Source organism: Aspergillus viridinutans (genome assembly GCF_018404265.1).
Source record: "Aspergillus viridinutans IFM 47045 DNA, scaffold_1, whole genome shotgun sequence".
NCBI lineage: Eukaryota > Fungi > Ascomycota > Eurotiomycetes > Eurotiales > Aspergillaceae > Aspergillus > Aspergillus viridinutans.
Window position 1 is genome coordinate 1399196 of NW_025091217.1, and position 25820 is coordinate 1425015.

Below are 25820 nucleotides of genomic sequence, written 5' to 3' on the forward strand. Positions count from 1 at the left end.
CCAAGCTCCGACGCGTGATATATAGCTTGTACGGGCAGGATAGCTGATACTACCGGGCAGACTCGAGCTGGATATCCTCTACGCCCTTGCTGAAGTCGAACACAGCTAATGATTGGGCAACAATAAGGAGAATACCGTCCACAAGGAGTTTGCCTGGACTCACATGACGTCCGAACCCAAAGGATAGTATGTGATGGTCTAGCTCCGGTATATTGCCGCCGGCTTCGAGGAACCGCTCAGGCTTGAAGGTCGTTGAATCGGGTTGAACGTTGGGGTCGTGCGTAAAGCCCCTGTTGGCATCAGAAGGAATCAGGGGATCTTTCAGGATTTAAGTAACGTATAATATAGTTGCAAGGACCATAGATCCCTTGGGGATAAAGCGTACGGCTGCGTGAGGAGGCCATATTCCCAACCAACCCTGAGAGCGTTGATTGTGAGCTGGAGCAGTTCGACGGACATTCAGTGCTCACATTTTCACCAGCAAACACCATGTGAGGCCGCGAAGAGTAGACAGAAGAACGTATTAGTGTGATTCTCGAGCCATTGACGATGATAATGGTTTAGAACAGGACGGACATGGAACGAATCAGCCCTATTCAATGTCGGACAAATCCGCCAGAATTGCCTTGAGTCAGGAAACGAAAAAGATGGCGTTTGAGACGGAAGTCGGTGGAAACTGTCGCTAGTTGCACAATCTGATCCTATAGACGAACGATCAAGACGTTAGCTTCATGTTTGAGTTGTCTCCCAAGGTTGACACGTCTATAATTGACTCTGATGCCCGAGAACTCTGGAATTGCATTGCATTTCATTTGTAGGGGACTAGGACTTGCAAACCACGGACAATCCCAGCCATATCTCGAATCAGACAATGGAGTTGCGGCCTGAACCCACCTTGTTTTGTCTCTGTGATTGAGAGGGAGCTGATTACTTCCCAATATTGTTTATAAGTGTTGCTTATAAGTTCTGTTGAGCCAGCGATTCGTGATGTTCGGGTTTCAGGATACTCGAGAGGACGGGCCATGTGGAAAATAAGAGAGGTGTCGAGGCACTGCTTCATTTAGGAGATTCCTTACGCCAAATTGATGAGAATTCAGTGGGTGTGACTTACCTTCCGTCTGACGTATGAAGAAACCGCTATCGGAGCATCTCCCTGGATTTGAAAATGTGCGAATGAACCTTTGACGCTGGTCTCCCAATGCCCTCTTCTGGGAAGCCTCGTCTGTCCCAGAAGCTATTCCATAATCTGTTAACGCTTCAGGTGTGAAACCAATCTAGTATACTGAGGAACCATTTTATTCAGCTTTTTACAAGCTGTTAAATTAGTTTAAGCCATATTCCAGAGTCTTAAGTATAGCAGTAAGCTTGCTTTTAGTGAGAATAGAGTACTAAATCAGGCACTTTACCTTCTGCTTACTTCTAGTTCCTTCACAGAGTCTCTGCCTGTTCTACTGATATTCACTCTACTCCTGGGTTTGCTTCCCTCACCGCTGTCTATATATACCCCCTACACCCCATCATCCATGTCTTCTTCTTCCTCTCACCCACCTGCATCTTCTGCTCTACCAAATCCCTTTATCATCAAAGCATTAAACAACCCTAAGCTGTGCTAAGTCTTTGCTTCAGGATGAAGCTTCACGCTCTTATCCCTTTCCTTCTTGCCCCTCTTGCGGCTTCGCTTGCTCTCCCTGAGGTCAACAATGGAGTGGTCGATGCCAACAGTGAGTCCTCTCTTTAAATACAGGAATCCAAACATCTAATAAAGCTAGATGATGCTACTCCCGCCAAAGGAGCTTTTGAGAACTTTGCCACCTCCGCTGACGGTGAGAGTCTTTCTGCCTTAACACCTCCTGACGCATGTGCCTAACTGTTTTGCCTCAGTGACTTCTCTCAAGGCTAGTGGAGATGATTCTGTCACTCCCACCTGCCACACTAACTATGACTGTGGATTCTATGAGCTTTGCATTAATAAAAAATGCGTCGTCGGAATCTTACCTCCCGAGCTTACCACGCGTGATGAGGGTGAGTCTCCCTCGCTATTTCCTATACTCCTAGACTCACAATTTGATTCTCAGAAACCAATCTCGACACTGAGGGTGAACCACGTCGCTGCAACAATATCAACCACTGGTGCCCCCCTCATCAGTTCTGCTACCGCGGCATTTGCGTTAGCGTTGGTGCCCTCGGTGCCCGTGCTGATGGTGAGTACTTGTTCCCTTTTGGTGGGATATTCAGCCCAGCTAACTCTTCTTCCCGTCAGAAGCCGTCCATGAAGAGACTCGGTGCCGCATGAACATGGATTGTCCCCCTAGCCAGTCCTGTGTTGGTGGAGAATGCCGTCGCAGAATCCCTCCTGTGGCTTGAGCCTACCAAGGTTACGTTCCTATGACAAGTCTTCGGAGTCATGAAGTTCTCGATCTTTTGAATGAAGGATATTGAATTTAGCTTTCGATGCGGAGATTTGAAGTGCAATAGCACATGGAGACTCTACGAAGTCTACCACAGCTAGCTTGATAGCTTTTACGAATTGATGACTTTTTACAACCTAATTTTTTGCCACGGCTATACTGCAGTAAGAATCAATTGATCATGGAACGTATTATTAAAAGACTTGAGCCCCGGTCTACTCACTAGTGTTGGCGCGCCAACTGAATAAGAAGCACAAGCTTTGTTATTATAGACAGCAGGTCAAAGAGACAAAACTCAGATGTAAGCCTGCTTTATAGACCTAAAAAAGTGAGACTGGAGATGGAAGCTTGGTAGATAAATTTCGAGAAGGGGGAATTGTCTCGCAACTTCAATCCATCCGCGGTAGATGGGCATACTCGCAAATCTTGATGAAGTATAATGAAAAGAAGAGAGCAGTGCAACTAAGAGGTAGAACCCTTGCCTATAATCGAAAAGGCCCCAGGCAATAATTGCTTGGCAGGTAGTATTCGCTCGAACTCCGCCCAGGTTACAGCACCAGTTTCCAACCATCTAAAGGGTCCAAAGCAAGTAATACGCTGCCTCATACTCTAATAGCTGGCAAGCGTGGTCTTTTCGCCGCACAGTATTCGGTGAAGCGACAGGAGACTGACGTCGTCCAAGCACCAGGCGTGAACGCCACTGATGTCGCCCAACATCTGTGACCACGAGAGGAGGTGAATATAAAAGCATAGCTCGCGCGCTGCCTGTCAACAAGAAAGCATGGACTCAGGACAGGAACAAGACGGAATCCATATCACGCTCACTGTGCCTGTTCCCATCGAAGACTCGATCGTTTCTGATATCACAGAACATCTTCGCAAAATCTATTCAGAGACTACCCTTGTCTCGACTGACGAGGACAAAGGGCATCTTTCCTTTCGCTGCGATACCGAAGACTCAAGCATCCGAGATTCGTTTTACGATCTATTTCAGCAATGGCTGGACACGCAAGCTATCCCAATTCTCAATTATCGCTTAATTCGCGGCCGAGTCTAAGGCGCATCCTCTATGCCGCAATGCTCCTGCTGCCCGTCACGAACCACCTCTCCCATTTCTGTCAATTCCGAATCCGTTGTTGTCTCGTCTGAGCCCGTGTCTGCCAACCCCGCTGATGCCGCTCTATCGTCGCTTGAAAGACGCTTAGAGCTCTACCCTAAGCTGTTTTTAGGAGGTAGATCTAAGGTAGATTAGAGGTGATTCTAAATAATCAGGTCACAGTGCAGCTGTTCACAGACCAGATCTGACTGCTGCTATACCGCTCTGGGCTAAACCCTAACACAGTGTTAAGTACAGTTGCCGCCCCCTGTGGGATAGAGAGACTCTATTGTTGTGTGACAAAATGAGCTTCCATTTGCACAAGAGCAGGTCAAGGGCTTGGCTGTATTGATTCAGGGTCCGACTGGGTGATTTCATTTAAAATCCACTTTCTATTCCAAAGTATCGAGCAACTTCAATCAGACCAGAGCCTCCAACTCCCACCCAAAGATCGACAAACCACTCTTCTCTGGCTCGTGCAATGTCTCTACTATCCCAAGCTTCTTCCAAGGGTCTCTCGAGATAGATTGTCTGAAACCCGCACTTTTTGGCGGCATGCAAGTCCTCAAGATGGGCTGCGACGAGACAACATTGCGAATTCTCGAAACCGAATCTGCGAGCAGCACCATGATAGACCTCTGGCGACGGCTTGTAAGCGCTGAAATGCTCTGCACTGGTGATGTGCTTGAAAGGCAAACAATTGTGTTCTTGTAGGTCTTCGAGGAGTTTTACATTACCATTGGATAATGTAGACGTCAAAAATTTAGTGCTCAGCAAGGATAGGCCTGGCACACTGTCAGAGTATGCATCAAGTTGATGCCAAGCAAGGGTCAAATCTTTGAGATCGTCCTCGTTAAACAAACCCCGGAGAAGCCATTTGGTGATAATATTTTCTAAAGAAATGCGGTTGTGCTCATCTACTGAGATAAAGGGCTTAGAAGAATTGTAATTGTCTCCGAAGTTCATATATGAGTGATGCCACTCCTCAGCGATCTCCTGCCAGCTCGAAGTGGACATATCAGAGACATGTGCTTGCACATCGCCACTCAGATTTTGACTTTGATCTTGCAGAGCCCTTTGTGCGGTGTCATTCAGTTCGTCTGCGATGCAACGTCTCCATTCCATAATTGTCCCCAGTACATCGAAAAATATGATTGAAGGAAATCGATCCCGTGACATATTTGTCGAAGCTTCTTTGAGAGATTCTAAAGAATGAAGACTTTTGCATGGACTAGAGTATGCCTGGAGGTACACCAAATTCCTTCGTCAGTCAGTGATACAGACAAATTGGCCTCAAAGGCGAACTTTAACAGAAAAGCAGATGACTCTACCGTCAGGAACTGGTGTAAATGTTGAGATGATACTATCGCAATGGGATTAGGCGTTTTTAAATGTCGACTCTTTCCATCAACCTCGGACTTTTGCTTAGAGTTACATGTGATCAAGGCCCTCGGGTATCGCGGTTTCAGTATATTAGGTAAGGCGCCGAAACTAGTCATCAGATCGAGTAAGTAGACCTCCTCTGGGGAAGAAAGATGAATAGCTCTAGTGAAGTACATGGGACAGAGGTATCACGGGACCCAGTTTGCGGCTGAGAATAAGGTTATCTTGACGTTCGTCGATCATGGCCAGGTCAATAGGGGAGCATGTAGGGGTTATGTCTGTAGCAGAGCCTTTTTTACGTCTTTTGAATAGATAGATTCGTTCTTCGAATTGAACATAGTCCAGGTACTGTAGAAGATGGGTATAGGCCATGCCAAATGCTACAATGCTCACCAGAAGTTGTAGTTACCTGCCTGACGGATGGAGAACGCATTGCATTGTATAGAAGACAAGAACAATTGACGACTCCTGTCAAACAGTTTATTGCAAATCATCCACTCCCGAGCCCTTATAGCTTCCAAGACTACCTCATTCGCACCCCCACCCCATGGCCATGAGATAACGGAAGTTGATTGAAGACGCAAAAATTGTGTGATCTTTACTTGTTGAATTCCGCTGGACAAATTCCTGGTCCTGGATGAAGCAGTTGCTCCAAATCAGTCACATTTCTGCCATCCACACCATCAAATTTCGGTTTAGACTTCTCAAAAGCCTCTGAATCCATATATTTTCCAAAGAATTCCAGCATCTTTGCAATTTCCGCCGGGCTTAATTGCTTATAATCTATTACCTCACCACCTGAGCTAAAACTGCGGATCACTCCATCAGTAGCAAGGTGGGTGAAGCCTTGGCCCGATGGTGAGCGTTTGAGGGGTGGAAAGGGTGATGGCTCATCGTCTTTCTATTGCAGTGTTAGTATTGTACAGATGCAAGCTGTCAGAAATACTCTTACTATGCAAGACATGATTCAAGCGATCTGTTTGTGTGATATGATGAATCTCTTGATTGTACTGTATAATAGAGGGAGGGTAGTCAAAAGGAGGTGACGACTTCTCTGAGAGGTGGCTCACCTGAGGGGAAGCTGATACTTAGAGCTAATGCAGAGAGGAAATTCTGACGTGATGACCAGTGGTCACATGCCCTGAACAGGGGTATAAGGGAGCCTTTAAGCTACTCTATGCGGGGTAGACAAAGCAAATTTTGTAAAATGATTCACCGCGAAATAGATTGATCAATCAAGAATGGCGTAAAGTCCAAGAGAAGAGTACTAGTTACATATCTGAGGAACCGATTCTAACACTCGCCAGCAGGCTTGAAACAGATGAGGCCAGTCCAAGTCTAGTACTTGAAGTCACGAGCGTGGCGGCGACTGTAGTCCTCGCTGGCGCAGGTGCTCGAGGTGTCCTGATAGGAAGAAGCACCCGATTGCGAAGACTCATCGGAATCGGTGACGTTGGCAACCTTGGAGTACGAGGTGGAGCCAGAGCCACCGGTCCAGACAGCAGGACCAGGCATAGGATAATCCTTGTAGCCACCCCAGATGCTGAAGTTGAAGGAGGGGTCGTCTTTCTTGTATCCACCGGGAAACTTGATAGTAGGACCGGGGGTGCCGTTGCCGCCGCCGGTGACCTTGACTTGAGCGCAGCTGGAGTCTGGTCAGAAAGATTTATCACGCTGCTGAACCTGAGCTGGTACTTACGTGTAGTAGAACTCGGCTTGTCCATCATGGGCTCCGTGAATAGCTGTATTTGCATTAGTATCGCGTAGCCTAAGGGTGAGAACAATAGTGAGAAATGGAAAATGCGCATACCGATGTGCTCAGGGCGGATGAGGTACTCTCCATCAGGAAGATCAGAAGGAATCGTAAACTCAATGCGATCCTTGTCCCAGGTGCACCAGGCATCCTTGGTGAAGTCGGCGTTCTTGTTGCAAACGCTTTCTTCGTGGATTTTGAACCAGTCACCATCACCCTGATAGGTCTTTGCGCTGCTTGGAGCCTTGGACATGTACACCAAGGCAGGGCCCGGGTGCTGCATAGTGGCACCGACGGCGAGCTTCATAGCAAGCTTGGAACCAGCCTTGACCTCGGCCGTGCCTGTCTGGCCAGCAAAGGTAAAGGCGCCTTTGTTGCAGCGGAAGTCGGTCATATCAGGCGTCATGTCGTCGCGAGTGTTCTTCCACTTGGTCGGGTTGTACTTGGCCGGGCGGGTGTTGGAGCGAACGAACTCGTTGCTTTTAGTCTCCTGGCCATCGATAACCAGGACATCAAAGAAGTAATGGGCAGACACAAATGGCACCAGAGCCACGGCAGCAAGAAGGGACAGCTTCATCTTGAGAAGTGCAAAGGAAAGAGCGGGTGAGCTATTGGTACAAGAGAGAATGGAAGGGGACCGGCCCGAGAAAGAAAAATTGTACTGTGGTAGAAGAATCGAACAGTAGAGACAGACACGCGGTGAATCTGCTGAGGTCAACGAACAGAGGAATTGGCCTTCCTTATAAACCTTGGATTCTTAGTGCCTTTATCACCTAGCACAGATTGTTATCCGCGAGTTTTCTTCGAACGAGTTTCACATCCGAATAGCATCACTCTATCCGAAATATGCCAAGCGACGAACGGCGCTGGCCGTGCTTCAAGTTAGCGGGTCCGTAGATCCACGTCGTAACCTCAGGCGCTCAAAGGTTCGGTTGTTTCACGTAAATTCCTTTGAAAATAAGACCCTGGCACTTCCAGGAATCATCTAGGTATGGGAGCTCGACTCTTTTAGTCGTTTCCCGTTGAGCTGGCCAGACACGTACATTTTTCTTTTTTGGTACCCTGTAGCTCGTATTTTAGCTATACTTCCATCTCAAAGTTGGTCAAGGTTCGCACAGAGGCAAAGACGGACCGTGCTTGTAGCTGGGATTGAAGACTTGTATAGCAGATAATTGATCCATCAGATGAAGGGCATTGCCTTTTGGCACATACCTATGGTGAGGCATGGAAAAACGAAGTCCAAGACACCTAGGTGTAGGCTTGGCGAAGCTCTACACTTGGCGATTGAATCCATTTGTCGGCTGCCTGTCCTCGAGGTGTGAGAGCCTGGACACCGACATTCAGGCTGAATTACATGAGAAGAACCAGAATCGAACGCGTAGATTCGCAGGAGCGTATAGCCTTCGGTATATAGGCTACCTTGCGATTGCCGATGGCGAATCCTATATCGCGTCAGATGTGTCCTGAAATTTAGCGGTTACCAGGGTCCCAGAGGTCAGTGGCATCCATGCACTCTAACCTGAAGTGACAACAAGTGGAGTTGTCTCCGGCTAAACTAACTAGTTGGCCAACGTCAAGTACGGAGAAGATGCGCCGCTTGAGGGTAATCCATATTCAGTCTTCTACAGCCAGTCGCAGGTTGCAATTGGTCGGTGGATTCAAGATGCGACATTCCTGTCACAGAACGAGTCAGTCAGTCAGGCAAAGCAATGCGCGTCGGCAAATTGGAGGTATGTTCACCAACCGAGCAGCGCCATTTTGGCATGGCTGTAAGGGTCTATCCTCTCTTGGCAATGGGCCGATGAGACATTCTGGGACTCAGGGTCTCAGTTTAACCATCAGACCAAAGCTCCGTGGGCCAAAGGGCTAGCAGCCGTCTTGGCACTAAGACTATGTTTAACCGTAACAGCAGGCCCGCTCATCTGCAAAAGCCTGCCTAAGCAGGGTCTCTGACGCAAGGCCGAGCGGAGGTGTGCCATCGCGCAAGTCAAACTGGGGATGCACACAACTGATGGCAAGTCTCCCCCGAAAAGACAGCATTTTGCAGATCTTCTCTTCGGCAGTGGAAAGCAATTTCTGGTCAACATCAGCCGGGAGGTTGAATCATCTGGCTCGTACGATCAAAGCTATAAATACCAGGCACAATTGCCCATAAGACTTTACTTCGTAGGACTCTCAGCTGCCCTGCGAGCACCATCCGTCTTCCATATTATCTCTTATTGTCACAGCCATCCATCAACATACCTTTCTTACAATGGTTCCAACCATGCTATATTCTGCCATCCTGGCTCTGAGCGCCCTCACGCCCTCAGTCCTAGCTGAAACTCGACCCTCTGGGTGCGGCAAACAGCCGAGTCTCACCACCGGTGTCCACAACATCAATGGCCGGGAGTATATACTCAAGGTCCCTGACAATTACGATAAGAACAAAGCCCATCATCTGGTTTTTGGCTTGCACTGGCGCGGCGGCAACATGTGGAACATCGTTGACGGCCAAAGTGTTCAGCCCTGGTACGGCCTGGAGACGCGCGCTCAGGGCAGCACCATATTCGTCGCCCCTAACGGCAAGAATGCCGGCTGGGCCAACAACGGCGGCGAGGATATTGCCTTCATCGACGCTATTATCAAGCAAGTCGAGGGCGACCTCTGCGTTGACCAGAGCTCTCGCTTTGCCACAGGCTTTAGCTGGGGCGGTGGCATGTCCTACTCGTTAGCCTGCTCGCGTGCGAAGCAGTTTAGGGCTGTCTCTGTCCTGAGTGGCGGTGTGATCAGCGGTTGCGACGGTGGTAACGACCCAATTGCTTATCTCGGCATCCACGGCATCAATGATGGTGTGCTGCCCTTCCAAGGGGGCGTCAACCTGGCCCAGAAGTTCGTAAGGAACAATGGATGCCAACAAGCCAACATTGGCACACCACAATCTGGCAGCCATGGTTCGGTCCGCACCGATTTCAAGGGCTGTTCCAAGCCGGTTTCATTTATCGCCTATGATGGCGGCCATGACGCTGCTCCTCTTGGTGTCAGCAGTTCTCTGGCCCCTGATGCCACTTGGAAATTCTTCATGGCCGCTTGAATGTTGGCTTTTGTCTTGGGTCACAATTCTGGTTGCAGCGAAGGGCAACGGATGGTTCATGGATCTCTATGATGTCTTTATCCACACTCGTTAACCATGTATATACCGACATCAGCAGTTGCGAACAATGGAGATGTGTATAAGGGGTTGACAGGCCCATGTAAACCATATAAATGTTAGAAGTGTAGTAGTAACATCCATGTGGCAAGTCTATTGAGAGAAGAATCATCAGTCTTGCTTATGAATCGAAGCATCCCAGAATAGGCACAAGGATATTCTGTATGTCACTCGCCTTGCATTTGTGGGCAGTTCTCAGATTGCATAAGTAAACTTATCATCCCTTTATGATCTCAACGGTTCGCGCCATGGGATTGTGAACAAAAGGTCTGTTGAGGAGGAAGGTGCCGCAAAAGTGAGAGCAGTGGGTCAGACGTTCGTCGAGGATCACCGCTAAGTTGTGAGGGCCAAGGGGTAGAGTGTTGACTAACAGGAGAACCCCTCATGGATTCATCCCTGGGCCTGCTCATCTCGCGATATGTCCTACCTGATGCATGAACCAAAGCTGATTGCTCCCACGTGATTCTGTGTAGTCTATCGATAGAGAACCTCTTTCTTCCTGAAACCAGCATCCACTGTCATTCCGAAGCTCCGTTCAGCCACATAGTTCGAATTCCTGTACATTATCCAGCAATATGACGGCGATATTCCAATACTTGATCTCTTTTTCCGCATTTCAAAGCAGTCGGTACGCAGGCCTATCCCAAGGAAACCTAGTTTTCGAGTGTACACAACGAGATAGCACAGAACACAGCCAAAACTACTCAGCGAACTTGAGCCAGGTCCTTGCATTTTCATGGCCACGTCGCCAAAACCGACTCTTAAGTCTGGTTGACGGAGTACTGGAAGCAGCACGGTAGGCAATGTGGTCAGTACACTGCTTCACTTTACTTTCTGTTTGGTCAAAGATACTTTCGGATGGTTGCTGACTGAGATTTCAAAAAAAGGACTTGCGAGAACATAATGATCGCCATTTCGCTAGAATCCTTCCATAATCCACATGTCCTCGTCCTGAGAGAGCCTTGATACTTGCCTGGAATGGCATGGAAGTGAATTCATTGGCTATTTACTGCCTCAGGAACAGATTGTGGTCCTCCTTGAGCAGACACTTGTGCAGCCTCTTGGGATCCGATTTTGTCCCGCGAAATACTCTACACTTGCACCAGTGCACTGGCTAGCACCGGAGAAACCATATCGTTGGCGGTAGTGACAGCTTGGTTGTGATGCTACGATCGCTTTTCAGCGTCCTCTTCATACAGCTCTCAAGTTCTCAGTTGGCAGGAGTTACCCTTCGATGTCAGACTCAGCACATGGATGGAATGTGAGTTTGCCACGCCGTCAGAGGTGTGTCACTGAATTTAAGCTTCTATTGCTTAACATTGGTTAAAGCCCGGGGCGAGTGCGCCAAACTATGACTCCCTTGGTTGACGATAGCTCTCAGGAATTCCTGACGTGTATTCACATTTCATCATCCGCCGCCCCCGCCTCCGATTTCAATTTATATAGCTTTCCACCGTTCGAATATGCGGCATGTCCGCCAAAGGTAGTTTTACGAAAGATACACCCTCACCATCTAATGTCTGACCTCGAGAATATGGACACTCTTCGCTTTCGCGAACGAGTCCACCAACGCCGACGGCACAGTCAACCACTCACCGACGAGGAAATCACCTACATCACCCAACAGAGCGCAGAGCTTGCCGACGAAGCATTAACGGGTAAGGCTTTTGAGTTTGTTCGTGTAGGTGAGATCTTCGGGGCTAAGAGCACCCGAGACCAGGTGAATCCGGACCAGATTCGATGGGCGTCCAAGGCCGAGCAGGTCTTGAGCAAACCGTTGAATGAGATCACGATGGACGACTCCAGGAATTTAACCTCAAAGGAGGTAAGAGCCGCTTTGCTTTGACATCAAATCATGGATCCTTTTCTAGTAGGCGCCTGGCTGACGCTAAGTCATAGGCGCGTGCGTTTGCGGATCTCCCTGCGACCGGATCAGTGGCTTCGCATGTTCATTCGGCGGCGGAGAAAAATGCCGAGGGCTCGTAGATATTGTTTGAAATTAGCTTTAGATATAATGTGATCGTTGTGTTTGGTGTTTTCATTTCGCGGTCTGAAGGGGATAATTCTAGTAAATCGATGCGGGGAGTTTGAGTCTGGAGAAATGGGGAGGCTTGAAGGGGGCCGAAAAGCCATGGTAGTCAAGCATCACTGAGGATATGGACCGGTTCCGGGACAAATTCCACAAGTATCTAGTTGAATGTTTGGTAATCCTAGCAGGCTAGCAAAAGCAGCTATTACCGTGAAGGAATCGACTACGCAATGTAGCTGCAGATACAGTTCAGTAAGCGTCATTTGTGGAAGAGCTCTACATCACCAGCTATGGCAGTAATGGGTTTGACATTGCGTCGATGTAGGCTCAATTGAGCAAAAACTCCTACAAATGCTACTTCAGGTAGAATCCTGAAGGGCTTCTACTCAATGACAATGAGAATTGCAGCCGACCGACGACACTGAACCAAGGGGAAGAACAGTGGCGATGACTACCGGCCTGGGTTAAGGGCTCCAATATCTGCGATGTCATACTTAAGCTGACAGGCAGCGCTATTTGTACACCACTTCTATCATGGACGTAGTATATGGTGTATTCCTCACGCTGTCTTCAACAATCCTGATTAATCATTTAAGTTGCACAGGGGTGATAGGATCAACCATCATTTATGTTTTCTAAAACCTTGCTATTCAACTGTCACTCCATTGGCATGGGATCCAGTCAGTACCCGTTAGTAAGCTTCTGCAGCCTTCAAAACGCGGTTTATTCTTCGGTTTCCAGCAGTGATCAATCTCCTAAGATTGGTTTATCTACTTACCTATTGTATGATATACTACCATAATAGGCAAGCGCCACTGTTTAAGCTTTCGGCATTTCCGCATGGGTGACCCACATTAGGGCTATGGCTATGATCATTTCTTGAGGAGAGATATGGGCGACTAGGTACGTCTCATCTACTTGCAATAGCACATTATGGAGAATCCCATGGGGTTTTAGGATTATGCTTATGTTACTCTTTGGGATGATGTTCTGTTTCATGTCATGTCCAATGAGCAACCCAGTTTGCCATCACATGTACAGTACCCAGGTACCTATTCAAGACCGAAGACCAAGTGATCTGTCAGTTGGAGAGAGGGGTGGCAGATTGAGGTTATTCCGGGATAGCAGAATATGTCAAATGTCCTCAAATCACTGAGCTAAAATGATGTGAAGGCAACCTTTATAGCTAGTAAAAATAGTAGTGCAGCGGATGGACAGCAGATGGACAGCAGAATAGGGGTTTGTACATATACAAGCTAAGAGCTTGAGTAGATGAAAATCGTGGCTCGCAGTTGTAAGCATTTCGTTGCAGTCATTACTATAAACTAAGCGCTCGTCATTTGAATATGATTCCGCATTTTTGGTAGTGTAGATGGTATCCAAACAGCCACTTTAGGTTCTCTGAATCTCCATTAAACAAGCGAAGAGCGAAGTAAGCTATACCAAGTTTAAGATTGAGGTTAACAACACTGATCAGGTGATCATATCCAGACAGGTCACAAGCCCAGAACTCGCATGAACACAACTTCAGATGTGTTTGCCCGGTGAAGTACCTCAAGCCCTCGCTTTCGCCGCGTCATACAATGCCTGGATGTCGTCTTTCCACATCTTCTCATCGACACGCTTCAGTCTTCGATCATAAGTCAACAACCCATTTACCTCGCCCTCTACATCGGTTGTTTGCGTCCAGATTCCTCCACTGCATGAGAATCGCGTGATCTGATCTTTGAGCTCGCTCAAAAGGAGGTGGCTACGGTAGTTCCAGATGTCAAAATTATCGGCGATCTCGTAAGTCATGTTGATTCCGTTGATGGCGTCGATGTTGTTCCACAAGCTACTTCCATCAACTGACTGGTTGGTCCCCGTGGGAGGGGTAGACTTACTGCTCGATAGAAACATTGGTGCCGACGCCCCCGAATTCACCTTGTATGGCGATTCTGCTTGGGTCGCGCGGGCTCGACTGTATGGAGTAAAACGGTGTGCCACATTGAGGGTATGAGTAATGGTGATTGTCGCTGAAGTCACCTTGCCCGTGGTCAGTCCATCCGGTCGTCGCATCAACCAGCCTTGTGGGATCCAACTGGCGGACTCTCTCCGTTAACTCGATCTCCGGATAATAGTCAGTCAACTGACCCCAGCCTTCGTTATAGATTACCTGGGACTGTCAGTCAATGATCGAAGGATAGTGTTGTGAGGAATACCCATGTAAAAATGCTGGGGTAGCTCTTGTGCTGCTTTACAAGTAGCTCTAGCTGTCTGCTGAATTCCTGCTGCTGGACAGCGTCTGGCAAAATGGTTTGGTCGGTGCAGTTTGGGAGTTTTCGCGATTGCAAGGGTCGAAGCGAGGGCATATCTTGAACAACCAGGAGACCGATCTCATCGCAAGCTCGGTAGAAGAGGGCCGGCTCGACTTTGATCTGAAGTACTCGGTAAGCAATGAACGCCCCCAAATAATTGATACTTACGTGTTTGCGAAGCATATTGAACCCAAGGCTCTTCAGAAAGTGCAAATCATACACCATCGCTTCTCGATTTGGGGGAGTGTAGATACCATCCGGCCAATAGCCTTGGTCAAGCGTACCAAAGACAAATGTAAATTCGCCGTTTATCAAAGGCCGCAGGATACCATTGACTGTTCCTTTCGATATAGTACGGAATCCGGTATAACTCTTGACCTCGTCCGCTCCCATCTTGACGCTAATGTTATACAGAGTCGGAGAATCAGGCGACCACAGTTTCGGAGACTCGACTTTGAAACTGAAGGGTTGGTCGGATGTACCCTTGTGGGATGCAACTTGCTTATCTGAAGCACCATCAAAGATTGTAATGTCCACCGGTGTTGATCCACCACTGGCACTGACGGCAGTTACGTTGACTTCTCGTGTCAGTTTTCAAAAAAATCGACTTTGACATACTTTCACGCACCTTGTCCATCCATGCCAGCACTGATGTCCAGCTCCGTGATATAGTTGGCTGGAGCCGACTCAATCCAGACACTCTGCCATATGCCGCTGCAGGGCGTATAGAAGATGTGAGCTGGGATGAGTCTCTGTTTGCCAATTGGTATGACATAGTCACCGCTGTCAGTGGGATCGTGCACGAAGACCAACCTGATAAAGTCAGCTTTCGAAATAAGGCTGGGCTAAGTTTCTCACAATTCATTCGCACCGTCGAAGGAGACAAATTGCGTGATGTCCAGGGTAAAGGAGAAATATCCTCCACGATTGAAGCCAGCCTGCTTCCCATTGACAAAGACGGTTGCCTCATAGTCCACAGCACCGAAGTTCAAGAGCACGTTCTGGTGCTTCCATGGCTTGGGTACTGTGAAGGTTGTGGACAGCCAGGAATAAAGAGTGTGATTTCCTTGGATTCCTGCACGGTGGTCAATTTTACTGCTTGTGCAGTCCGAGGGAATGACACTACCTGATAGAGCACTCTCCAAGCAGGACGGGATTAGGACCTCATTGGCTAGGGCTTGCCCAAACGGAGGAGCTTGGACAGCTTCCAGCCCAGATGCATTCTGATACTGCCAGATCCCGTTCAAGCTCTGCCATTCAGATCGCTCCAACTGAGGTCGAGGATACTCTGGCCATGGATTGGTACCGACCTTGCTGGTCCAGTCTGTGTCAAGGGGTGGGACCTTGGGTGCATATTTTGCAGTTTGCCGAGCGTAATTATGATGACGAGGCTCTTCAGAGTCATTCGCCAGTACCCTGCCGGCGAGCAGCAGGAGAAGAAGTTTGTTTAACAAGAACATATCTGTCGATCACAGATAACCTCCAATCAATGAGAAAATTTCCGCGATTGACACTGCACGAGCTGAGCAGTCCTTGCCATGCCTGCATGGATTGACAAGATATATATACAATTTTCACTGGCCTGACCGCCAGTCTCCATTTCCCTAACTCCATGCAGCGAGAAATGACGACAAACATCCTTTCTCGAGTCGCTACTATCGCATGACCGCGTCTCCGCACAATCCAAGTCTTTAGCACTGTAACCCTTGCATCCCAACATACAACAAGCGGTACGATAACCCCGCAACAGTGGGACTCTCGGGGAAGTTGAGAACCGAAAATCGACAGATAGCAGCTGATTACAAGCTGGACGCAGGATACCGGACAGGGAGGAGGGATTCGGTGACTTGATCTACAGGTTTTGGGCCGTTTCCGCATGCTTGGCGACATTAGTGATGCGGGGGGAATAAGGATCGACCTCTCGGAGGGCGGATTGGGGCTCTCCATGGACCCTAGGACTGGGTCTACCATGACTTGTCAACCAAGCGAAATGCACGGCCGGATGCCAACGCAGAACATCAGTCGGTAGAGAGATTATCACTGCTTGATCCCCTCTCTTTCTGGCTCCGCTGTGATGCGTTGTTGATTTGACCACGGTGATTACCTAAACCAAGCCCTAACTGCATACAGAAAAGGGTGTGTTTTTATGCAAGATAGTCGGCTTGCTGATCTTCGCGCATCGACCAAATGATGCCCGCCATTGGCCAAACAAGGCAGGAAAGTTACAATAGCACTGCCCTAGGGCAAGCAAGATCTGCCAGCTGTTTACCCCGCCAACAACGCCGGACTTGATCCTGAGTCAGTTTCTGGTCATAATGCGGGGGGATGTTTGACAGAGCAGAGACGCTCAGTCATGGTCGACCGTTATAACGCCCACCCGAAGAATCTAGTTTGCCACGTCAGTCAACAGCAGGGGTAAAGAGAACAGAGCTACTTCGCATGGACAACCCGACATGAAAGTTACCCGTCACCCCTCGGTCAGTTCACCATGAGATGCACGAGTTGCGGAGAGTTTGCCCCGATAACTCCACGAGTGAGAGCCAGGTCATGTGGAGAATTAGACTGGAGCCTTGGACCGGGAGAGGATGTGGGTACGGTCTATGATATGATTCATGGACTTGGTGACCTGTGTCGCATGACATTCTACTTTTATTAGTGCCCTCAGAGATAACCCGAAGGATGCACTCGCCTCCCCTTCTGAGCCAATATACTAACAAAGGCAGCATGTGGCACTATGAGGTTACATTTACGGCACGCTTTGCGTGGTAAAGCATCTGTTCGGTATTCCTGCGTACTCCAACATTGAGATTAACCTTCGAGCTAAAAGCCCACAAATGGGACTTCGTGGGTCTCCCCAGAATGATATCTTCATAATGGCGGGGAGAATCAGAAAGATTTTCCCGGATAAGAATCAATTCAAGAGGCGAAACCAAGTGTGACCTGAACAGGATTGGTTGAATGTATGAGGCCGCGCCTGGTGATGTTATCGATTTCAGAATTGCACCATTTTAAAGCCTCACCCCGGAGGCGTGTGTCAAGATTTCAACTAATCTTGGTGATTGACCTGGATTGTCGGGCTACCCGCAGACGATTAGCAAAGGCTACTGCAGATTGATCAAACGTCTTGTTATCCTTATCAACCACTTCACCGTCTCCGCTAGCAAAAGGCAGATCTGGGAAAAAGAACCCAATATCTGACGCCGGGTACCACCAGCTGCCAATCCTTTTCTCCTCCCAAGCTCACTTGCACAGTGAAACAAACATGACATTGGAACAAGTGCAAGGCGAGAGAAAAGAGAGGAGTAGAAGCCATGCTTCTCAGTACCGGTCCAAGAGCGAACAGGTGGTTGACACCAACTTCAAGGCACAGCCAAGCCGTTCATCCGCATTTGAGGGTGTTACTTTCAATTTGGATGGAACCCCTCGGTTCTTGGGCAGGACTCTTTGGAGTCATTTGCTGGCTTGTGGTTGCGGAGCTCAGTGATGCCTGAGGGGGTTGCGCTTTCCTTGACCATGGTCGAGATTGAGATGAGGAAATTTGCTATCCGAGCGACATAGGCACTCTCGACTGAATGCAGCTGGGACCTTTCTCTTTCCACTGGTGTGTGAAGTTTCGGTAACGTCTTCACGGATGCCGGCCGTCCAGTCGAGCCCAGGGTCTCAAAGCCTGTATACCATTGTCCACGGTAGCCCGACAATGCTTTTGGCCTCCTGTTTTTGCTCCATGTATGGGAGTTGTAGAATAGGATCAGCAAAGTCCCCTCTCCATATCAACGGTGCAATCATGAAGAAACCGGTGATTGTCCATCTGACTTTCGAGGTGTATATATACCCGACTTGCCCATTCTTTGAGCCTCAATACTCAACAAAGTCGCCGATTGCAATCGATTCATGCCGTCTAGTTGTCTTAGTCCCGGAACCTCGGTATACTCACTACTAGATGAATGGGCATCACCGCACTCAAACGAGAGCATTAGCTTTCTACCTCACCTACTCTCATCGCCTGTCGCTCGGGCATGGCTGCGGAATTCTGGAGAGCAGGCTTTCTTCGCGCCAGGTTAGAGTTGCATAACTGAATTGTTCGGATTAATGGGGGAAGTCCAGAGACTGCCGCGGATTCAGCACCCCCTATTAGCTGTTGCTAAACTGAAAGAGGTCCGTATCGTCTTTCAAGTTCATAGATGGAATGCCGAGCTGGCATGACTTTTGCTATTAGGGTTCCCTGTTTCTGTGCTTTAAGAGAACCGACTGTACTTGCTTGTCGGCGACCGACCATCGCTCAGTCTGGAGAATTCGCCCATGGAGATATCAGAACTGTAGTTCTAGTTTGAGAGATAACTCTGCATGACTTGCTATGGCAGCACTAAGGATGATAACTCAATGATCACGACGGGGTTATTCCATGCCAAATATGGCTTTTCTACTGCGATATCCAATACTTGACCATCAGGCTTGTCAGTCTTCCTGCATTGCTCGTAGAGGGATGCTTATCATACTCGTTAGCCCCAACCCTGTATCCCATGGTTGGTTCGTCCCGTAGGAATAGTTCGAAGGTGAGGAGCATCCGTGGAGAATCACTCCAATGCCCTTGACTGATATGCTTCCTCCTCTCGCACGAGGAGCAATCCGGTGTCCATGATTAGTGAGAGACCTGGACGGCGAGACCGGCGGATGGAGGTGGGGCCGAGAAAGGGTGTTAAGCCCAAAAAGGTGAAGTCTGGCCGAGGCGGAAGACCAGGGGCTAAGCCTAATTTGCTCTGGTGGTTGTGCCCTGATCCAATCCCGCCTCGTGTTTGCCGTTGTCCATTGGCTGTTCATGGCCCAGTCCCACCTGATCCAATCCAGCAGACCAACCAATGGCCGGGCGCTCGTATATAGGCCTCCCAATTAGGGAAAAGTCAAGCATCTTGGCAACAGGCCGATAACTTGGCAGTTGGCACGTCGGTCTCCAGGCCAGAGGCGTCATCCTCCACCACAGAGAGTTGCCGGCCCTTCTCCTCTCACCTCTGCTGTCAATCTCTATCAGCATCCAATCCATCATGTGGAAGTCCTTACTCCGCCTCAGAAATCATCGCCAATGATGATATGGCAATTATTACGCCCTGAATCACTTCTTTAGCGGAGCGCCCTGGCGATGTTCTCCTTTTGGTTACCATCCGACACCGCCGATAGTTCAGAGCGCATGCTCTCCAAGCATGTTCTGGGGTCGCCAGGAGAAGCTGTCCGATGTCTGGCTTCAGCTTACGGGTAAGAAAATGATCCTTGTATGAAAGCAGTGTTTGTTCAGCACACTTTGTTGACTACTACTTCCGTTCAGCTCGCTATCTCCGAAATTTCGACCGATTCCACTCTCGTCATGCATCCCCTCCCCCAGCCCCCGGGTGGCGCCCGTTCGCCTTGCGCCCGACCTATCTCTCTATACTCGCTCTTCTCATGTTGACCATGTTGGTGGTACTTGAGGCACTACGTCGTTATACCGATCGCTATGGTGGCCTCGTCTTCTACCAGGATACTGAGGACCTTTCCGACGCCGCCACATTCGCCTACAACTACGTGCCCGTTATCGTTGCCCTGATACTCGTCACATTCTGGTCTTTCATCGACTTTGACGTTCTGCGCCTTGAGCCGTATTTCCAACTTTCTCGCCCGGAGGGTACTCCAGCCACGACATTGTTCATCAATTACAACTTCGGTCAATCATTTCTGACCCCACTAACTTCGGCCAAGAGGGGTCATTGGGTTGTGTTGCTCGTATCACTTCTCACAGTGTTGATGCGGATCTTCCTACCCGCTCTGCAAAGTGCGGTGTTTGAGTTGAGAGAAATAAGCGTTTTGAGCGATGAAACCATGCGAACCTGGCCGGATCTTGTGGACCTCGCCAGCCAGGCTCAGTGGATTACTGCACAGGAAAAGAACAATTGGGATTTTTCGGCTCTCGCGTCGGGTGCCAGTTCCCTTCAGAAGACTCGCTCTGCCAAGTACGCCGTGGCTCCCGTCGAGATTCCCACGGACGACTTCCGAGAAAGCACGGTGTGGACGTTGAACCAAACGATATACTGGTCGGAACTTTCTTGCCAGGATGTCATGGCGGATAACAACCTGGAAGTTACTGCTAACGGGACGACGGACGAGCTGCCAATCATCTCATGGAACGTCACGGGGGTCCAGCTTCAGCAACCCGGCCAGGGTCAACAGTGTACCCTGGATTTTCAATACAGCAACATATTCTTCCCTTCGAGTGATTATGTCCAGATTCGCTACTGGGAGCCAGTCTGGACGGATAACGCCTTCCAGTCATTCACCACCCACGGTTGCAAACCGTTTGATCTCTACGGCATACTCATTGCCGTCAACGCTACGCGCGCCGCGGACAAAGACGCGGATGACATGTCACTATCTGGAGTCACATTCGCATCTTCGGCAACGCTTTTTGCCTGCAGTATTGACTATCGCAAGGCCGACGCAAAGCTCAGGCTTCATGCTAACAGTTCCATCACCTCGGTGGACATACACCCCAACACTACCACCAAATTGACCGACGATCAGTTCAACATTGACGAGTTTCAGGGCTTCTTGTCCCATAGAGCCCCTTATACCAGCGACATGCTCTTCTTTCGGGTCAACGAAACCAGCGGCGTACGCGAAGTGACGGAGTTGCCGGTTATTAGTCAAGAAATAGGTGATTTGGAGCCCGTGGTAGTACTGGATTCATCAGATCTCATGGCGAAAGAAGAGTTCGAATCCAAGGTTACGCGGGTCGTTAGACAGACTTTTTTGCTTACCATGGGCCGACTCTTCAATCTTGACGAAGCCCCGGCCGTTGTACCGGCGACACGGCTCACGCGGCAAGTCACACTCGCGGTGGTCGATTTCGCAGCATTATGGTCCGAGGTCATTCTTGGGCTGGGCGTCGTCATCACTTTAGGGCTGTTACGCGTGTACAAAAACCGGGAAAACGTCCTTCAAAGCGACCCGTGCTCCGTTGCAGCCATGTGTAGCATCGTCACTGACCTGTTCGGACCGTCCAACATCCTAGCCGATCCTCGGTTTGAGTTTCATCAGTATTCCACGCGACAACTCCGGCGACTTCTTCGGAATTGTTGGTTGCGCTGGGAACCTGGCCCGGGCCCGAATGGGAGACGCCTCGCGATCGTCACCTCGGACGGCTCTCCGATCCAGTTGGACGAGCAGCTGCGCAAGCGCGCTGATCCTATGCCACACTTTCTCGTGATTCCCTTCTTTATTATCGAATTCCTCTTGCTCGCCGCGGTGATCACAGCCATGAGCTTGGTCGTTGCTTCACTGACCCGGGATGGCAAGTTCCGACATCTTACACAGTCCGATTCGAGCTTCTTTCAAGTGGTCCTATCGGTTTTACCATCCATAGTTGCCTCGGCCGTTGGTTCTCTCTGCACCTCCATCCACCGCAATGTCAGTATCCTTGAACCTTGGGTACACCTTCAGCGTGGCAGGGCTACGGCGAAGGCCTCGTTGTCAATGAACTACTCATCGCAGACGCCGTTGGCAGTGTTGGTGAAAGCCGTGCGAGACCGTCACATTCTGTTGGTCTTGATATCTGTGGCATGTGTGGCCAACACGGCTCTGACCGTGGTTGCTGGTGGCTTATTCACACAACAGTTGACTAGCTCCTCTCTTCCTACCTCGTCACTTGTCACAAACTACAGCAATGCTGTTTTTCAGCAATCAGATTTTGCAGCAGACTTTACTGAATACGACATCATACAAACAAGTATCACCACAGGGGTGTCGATACTCCCCTGGACGAGTGCCAACCACTCTTTTGTTCCCATCATGATCAAGGATCCGGATTCCGATGCCCTATACGGGGCCAACACGCTGGGCATCGGAGCGGACCTGGCATGTCAAGTGTTGTCGATCACCGATAGTCTGGTGGTGAATCCGCAGAATGGGTCTGCTTATTGGGAATATCAGACGTTTGATGATCCCGATAGGCACTGTAAAGTTGACATGACCACGCTGCAGCATCCGCATGAGGACATTACACTTTCCATTCACTTTTTGTCTCCCGTGGTTACCGAAGATGATACCTATGATTGCCAGACATCCACTGTGGTGGTGCTGGGCCGGTGGAATTACACAGCCGAATCACCTGTAACCGAAAAAAACACTATTGCTTTGCACTGCGAACCCAGAATCCGGCTGGAAAACTACTCGATCGTTTTCGATAGGAAAGGCCAGATCCAAGATTTGAGCCCCATTGCCGGTACAGCCATCACGTCTGGCCCCATGTACGACAATGCCACAATCAGCTTGGGACAGTTCAACAAAGTCTTTGCCGCCATCCCGCAGAGCTACATCAGCAATTCGACTTATGATCGTAAGTCATACATCACGTCGTACGACTGGGCTGGTTTCCTAGTTGCACGTATGTACAGGCGTCGAGAACCGGGGTTTACGTCTCTTGACCCTGATGACCTGATGGACGTGTCCAAAACCGTCTACCAGTGGGTTTATAGCACTTACTTTACTATCTGGAGGGGGATCTACCTCCAGCCGCTGGACAAACCGCATACTGCTCCGAACTCGACGGTGATCTACGATACATGGACCATGGTGCCGTCCATTCCCTCTCTAGCCATAGCATTGATGATCATCGCCCTCGATACCTTGATCGTTCTCATTGTCTTTGGCACACGTCGAGGCCGCTTCAAGGGACCGCGCGTGCCACGGTCCATTGGCGCAGTGATGCCCTGGATTGCGCACAGTCGCATGCTCGAGGATTTCCGCGGCACCTATTTTTGGACCAGCGTACAGAGACGGATCCACCTCGACCGACTGAACAAGCGGTATGGGTTCCGGATGTTCCTCAATGCGGATGGTCACTGGCGCTATGCGGTGGACGAGGAACCGCCAGAGGACAAAGCGGCAAGTGGATTCGAAGATCGGTTCAAGATGTCTGGGGCTATCCAGCTGCGTGATTTAGGTACGGATACTTCTGATTCCAGCTCTGAAGTAAGTCCTGAGGCGACAGGCCCTGAGGTAACAAAACCGACGACCCGGGAGGTCGATCGGCAGAAATAATGTTTTCACACGATCTGTTCATGTATCATAGAGTAGGGTATTATATGGAGTCGGGATATTAAACGGACGGAATATATATATATACAATACCAATTTCAATCACTGCATTGTCAATAGCAACGACGTAGAGAGGCTTTATTGTCGAGCAACTAAGAGATGACCGGATCACCGGAACCAAGCGAGATCGGCGTATGCCAACCCCGCAATCGGCATCAATTTCACTTACGCCGCACAAAGATATCATGATTCATGACCAACATGGAGACAGAGACACGAACGATTAACGTGCTTGTATACGGCCTAGGAGCGTAAGTCTAGCCGAATATACTTCTCTATAGACATTGACAATCCCAGCATCGGCTCCTTCTACGCCTTCATCCTGCAMCGCACCAACCGCGTCCGCCTTACGGTAGTCGCTCGATCGAACTACGAAGCTGTCGTCGAGAATGTAAGCATCATAGCACCTCTGAAAGTTACCTACTAATGACAATAGGGCATCTACATCGACAGCGCCAACCACGGCCAGCACCGCTTCCATCCTGATCTGGGTACGCTGCCTGCATCGTTATTAGGATGTAATCTAACCTCAACACTGTAGTGATCAAATCACCTGCTGAAGTAACGCATCCATACCACTACATCGTCTGCGCGAACAAGGCCATCGATCAAGACGCTGTAGCGGCGCAATTGGCCCCAGCCGTGGATGAGAGCACCACGTTCGTGATTATCCAGAACGGAGTGGGGAATGAGGAGCCCTTCCGACGGGCATTTCCGGCTTGCTCGATTCTTACTTGCGTAGTACGCCGCTACCATCTTTGCTTCATAGTTGCTGTTGCTGTTGCTGTTGCTGTTGCTGTTGCTGTTGCTGTTGCTAACGTGGTATAGACATGGGTAGGCGCAACGCAGACCTCACCCGGCGTCATCACGCACATCAAATCCGAGGATCTGCAGATTGGGCTGTTCCCGAACACTTCGCTGGATGGGTCAGCGGAGAAGGCCCATCTGGACGAGTTCACGTCCTTCCTGACGGCCGGGGGAACGAGGTTCCAGGTTGTGGAGGAGATGCAGCTCCCGCGCTGGGAGAAGGTCGTGTGGAACGCGGCGTGGAATTCTATCACGGCGCTGACGATGGTGGATACGCGGACGTGGTTGTCTTCGTCTGTGGAGGCGACGCCGTTGACCAGGCGCCTGATGGGGGAGGTGGTTGCTGTTGGGAGGGGGTGTGGGGTTGATCTTGACGAGGGGCTGGTGGACCGGTTGATGGACAAGATCAATGCGTTGCCCGGGATTGGGAGCAGTATGCAGACGGACTGTCGGAATGGGAGGCCGATGGAGATTGAGGTGATACTGGGGGTTCCGTTGCGGAGGGCCAAGGAGTTGGGGATTGATACGCCGGTTTTGGAGACGTTGACGTGTTTACTACGGGCTGTGGATGGGCGGTTTCATTGACTTTTTTGCGTCGTAGATATGGAACCTGGATAGACGTAAATTGCTAACACAACTAAAGACCAGCTACCGGCTTCTGCGCCCAGACAATATGATACCGCATCTCCGTCCTGTACGTCCTCATGTCCTGCAGGGCGAGCCGGCCCAAGTTCTCCCATTCTTCCTCGGAGAGCCCGATCTCCTCGCGACTGGCTACCGTCAGTTGCGTCTTGCTATGCCCGAGACAGAGGTAGATACTTACCCAGTTTCATTCTGCCACATGTGAATAATAGAAAGGATATTCTCCGCCCCCTTCGCCCCCAACTCCCTATCCGGATTCGAGCACCCGATATTAAAATCCACCGTCTCATGATGGATATTCACCAATCCGGCCTTGCGCAGCGACTCGCCCAGCCGCGCCCCCACCTCGATATTCTGCAGCTTCCTCGCCGCCAGATCGTAGAACGTCCCGAAGTATTTCGCGCGCGGGTCATGCAGGCGTTTGCCGCTTCCCTCGAAGAGCTGGATCCAGCCGCCGGGCTTGACGCAGGAGATGAGGCCTTGCAGGATGCGAGCTACTTCCTCGTCGGAGAACAGGACTAGGAGCAGCCGCTGGTGGACGAGGTCGTAGGCGTTGGTCCATTCGGCTGGGAAGGGGTCTAGCACGCTGCGCAGGACGGTTTTGATTTGTGGGGGGAAGGGGTTGCCGGGGTGTTGGACGACGGGACTGCTGAGGGTTAGACAGGAAGCATAGATAGCACTGTGGGTGGTAGTGCAGGTGGTGCAGAGTACAGAATATCAAAACCGACGAATTCGGTCCCTGGGGGCATGATGGTTTGCATGCGTCTCATCCAGTAGCCTGCCATTGAATCAGCGAGGACGAGAGAGCCTACCAGCGAGGCCAGGCTTACCGTCGGCTGTTGCTGAGTCGAGAATCCGCTGGCCTGCACGGGTCAGGTCAATCGGGGCTTTGACGAGCCCGTTACAGAATGCTTCGATGAGCTCATGCTGGAGTTGGAGGCGGTTGACTTCGTCTTTTGTCTCCTCGGGGTCTTGACTGCTGTAGAGCTTGGTCATTTTGCTGTGGTTAGAGTCCAAGGTATATAGCGTGGGAAGAGTTGCTATATAGCCGGATTGCAATGTGAAGGAAAGCAGTTATAATGAAGGACACACTTG

The 25820-nt window shown here is 49.9% G+C and overlaps 10 protein-coding genes across 10 annotated transcripts; 5 read left to right on the forward strand and 5 right to left on the reverse strand.

The window, feature by feature from the left end:
- Positions 1 to 49: 49 nt before the first annotated feature.
- Aspvir_000379 (uncharacterized protein) lies at positions 50 to 459 on the reverse strand (the record flags this gene model as incomplete). Its single annotated transcript, XM_043265515.1, has 2 exons — positions 50 to 290; positions 386 to 459. The coding sequence occupies 2 exons, from the start codon at positions 457 to 459 to the stop codon at positions 50 to 52; spliced, it is 315 nt and encodes a 104-aa protein (XP_043121450.1).
- A 1168-nt stretch (positions 460 to 1627) lies between these two features.
- On the forward strand, positions 1628 to 2364 carry Aspvir_000380 (uncharacterized protein; the record flags this gene model as incomplete). Its single annotated transcript, XM_043265516.1, has 5 exons — positions 1628 to 1721; positions 1770 to 1823; positions 1882 to 2022; positions 2076 to 2201; positions 2261 to 2364. 5 exons carry the CDS (start codon positions 1628 to 1630, stop codon positions 2362 to 2364), a joined length of 519 nt encoding a protein of 172 aa, XP_043121451.1.
- Positions 2365 to 3882: 1518 nt separating this feature from the next.
- Aspvir_000381 (uncharacterized protein) lies at positions 3883 to 4629 on the reverse strand (the record flags this gene model as incomplete). The annotated part of the gene is made up of 1 exon (XM_043265517.1): positions 3883 to 4629. The coding sequence occupies one exon, from the start codon at positions 4627 to 4629 to the stop codon at positions 3883 to 3885; it is 747 nt and encodes a 248-aa protein (XP_043121452.1).
- A 1596-nt stretch (positions 4630 to 6225) lies between these two features.
- On the reverse strand, positions 6226 to 7217 carry Aspvir_000382 (lytic polysaccharide monooxygenase auxiliary activity family 9 protein; the record flags this gene model as incomplete). Its single annotated transcript, XM_043265518.1, has 3 exons — positions 6226 to 6532; positions 6587 to 6629; positions 6698 to 7217. The coding sequence occupies 3 exons, from the start codon at positions 7215 to 7217 to the stop codon at positions 6226 to 6228; spliced, it is 870 nt and encodes a 289-aa protein (XP_043121453.1).
- Positions 7218 to 8894: 1677 nt separating this feature from the next.
- Positions 8895 to 9713, forward strand: Aspvir_000383 (alpha/beta hydrolase family esterase; the record flags this gene model as incomplete). The annotated part of the gene is made up of 1 exon (XM_043265519.1): positions 8895 to 9713. The coding sequence occupies one exon, from the start codon at positions 8895 to 8897 to the stop codon at positions 9711 to 9713; it is 819 nt and encodes a 272-aa protein (XP_043121454.1).
- Positions 9714 to 11346: 1633 nt separating this feature from the next.
- Aspvir_000384 (uncharacterized protein) lies at positions 11347 to 11816 on the forward strand (the record flags this gene model as incomplete). Its single annotated transcript, XM_043265520.1, has 2 exons — positions 11347 to 11655; positions 11730 to 11816. The coding sequence occupies 2 exons, from the start codon at positions 11347 to 11349 to the stop codon at positions 11814 to 11816; spliced, it is 396 nt and encodes a 131-aa protein (XP_043121455.1).
- A 1597-nt stretch (positions 11817 to 13413) lies between these two features.
- Aspvir_000385 (putative hydrolase) lies at positions 13414 to 15616 on the reverse strand (the record flags this gene model as incomplete). The annotated part of the gene is made up of 7 exons (XM_043265521.1): positions 13414 to 13693; positions 13743 to 14014; positions 14061 to 14276; positions 14325 to 14734; positions 14785 to 14969; positions 15015 to 15231; positions 15283 to 15616. 7 exons carry the CDS (start codon positions 15614 to 15616, stop codon positions 13414 to 13416), a joined length of 1914 nt encoding a protein of 637 aa, XP_043121456.1.
- A 3735-nt stretch (positions 15617 to 19351) lies between these two features.
- Positions 19352 to 23219, forward strand: Aspvir_000386 (DUF3433 domain-containing protein; the record flags this gene model as incomplete). The annotated part of the gene is made up of 2 exons (XM_043265522.1): positions 19352 to 19403; positions 19474 to 23219. 2 exons carry the CDS (start codon positions 19352 to 19354, stop codon positions 23217 to 23219), a joined length of 3798 nt encoding a protein of 1265 aa, XP_043121457.1.
- A 258-nt stretch (positions 23220 to 23477) lies between these two features.
- On the forward strand, positions 23478 to 24668 carry Aspvir_000387 (ketopantoate reductase family protein; the record flags this gene model as incomplete). The annotated part of the gene is made up of 5 exons (XM_043265523.1): positions 23478 to 23527; positions 23574 to 23667; positions 23713 to 23767; positions 23818 to 24017; positions 24105 to 24668. The coding sequence occupies 5 exons, from the start codon at positions 23478 to 23480 to the stop codon at positions 24666 to 24668; spliced, it is 963 nt and encodes a 320-aa protein (XP_043121458.1).
- A 52-nt stretch (positions 24669 to 24720) lies between these two features.
- Aspvir_000388 (uncharacterized protein) lies at positions 24721 to 25721 on the reverse strand (the record flags this gene model as incomplete). The annotated part of the gene is made up of 4 exons (XM_043265524.1): positions 24721 to 24877; positions 24907 to 25371; positions 25437 to 25503; positions 25556 to 25721. 4 exons carry the CDS (start codon positions 25719 to 25721, stop codon positions 24721 to 24723), a joined length of 855 nt encoding a protein of 284 aa, XP_043121459.1.
- Positions 25722 to 25820: the final 99 nt, after the last annotated feature.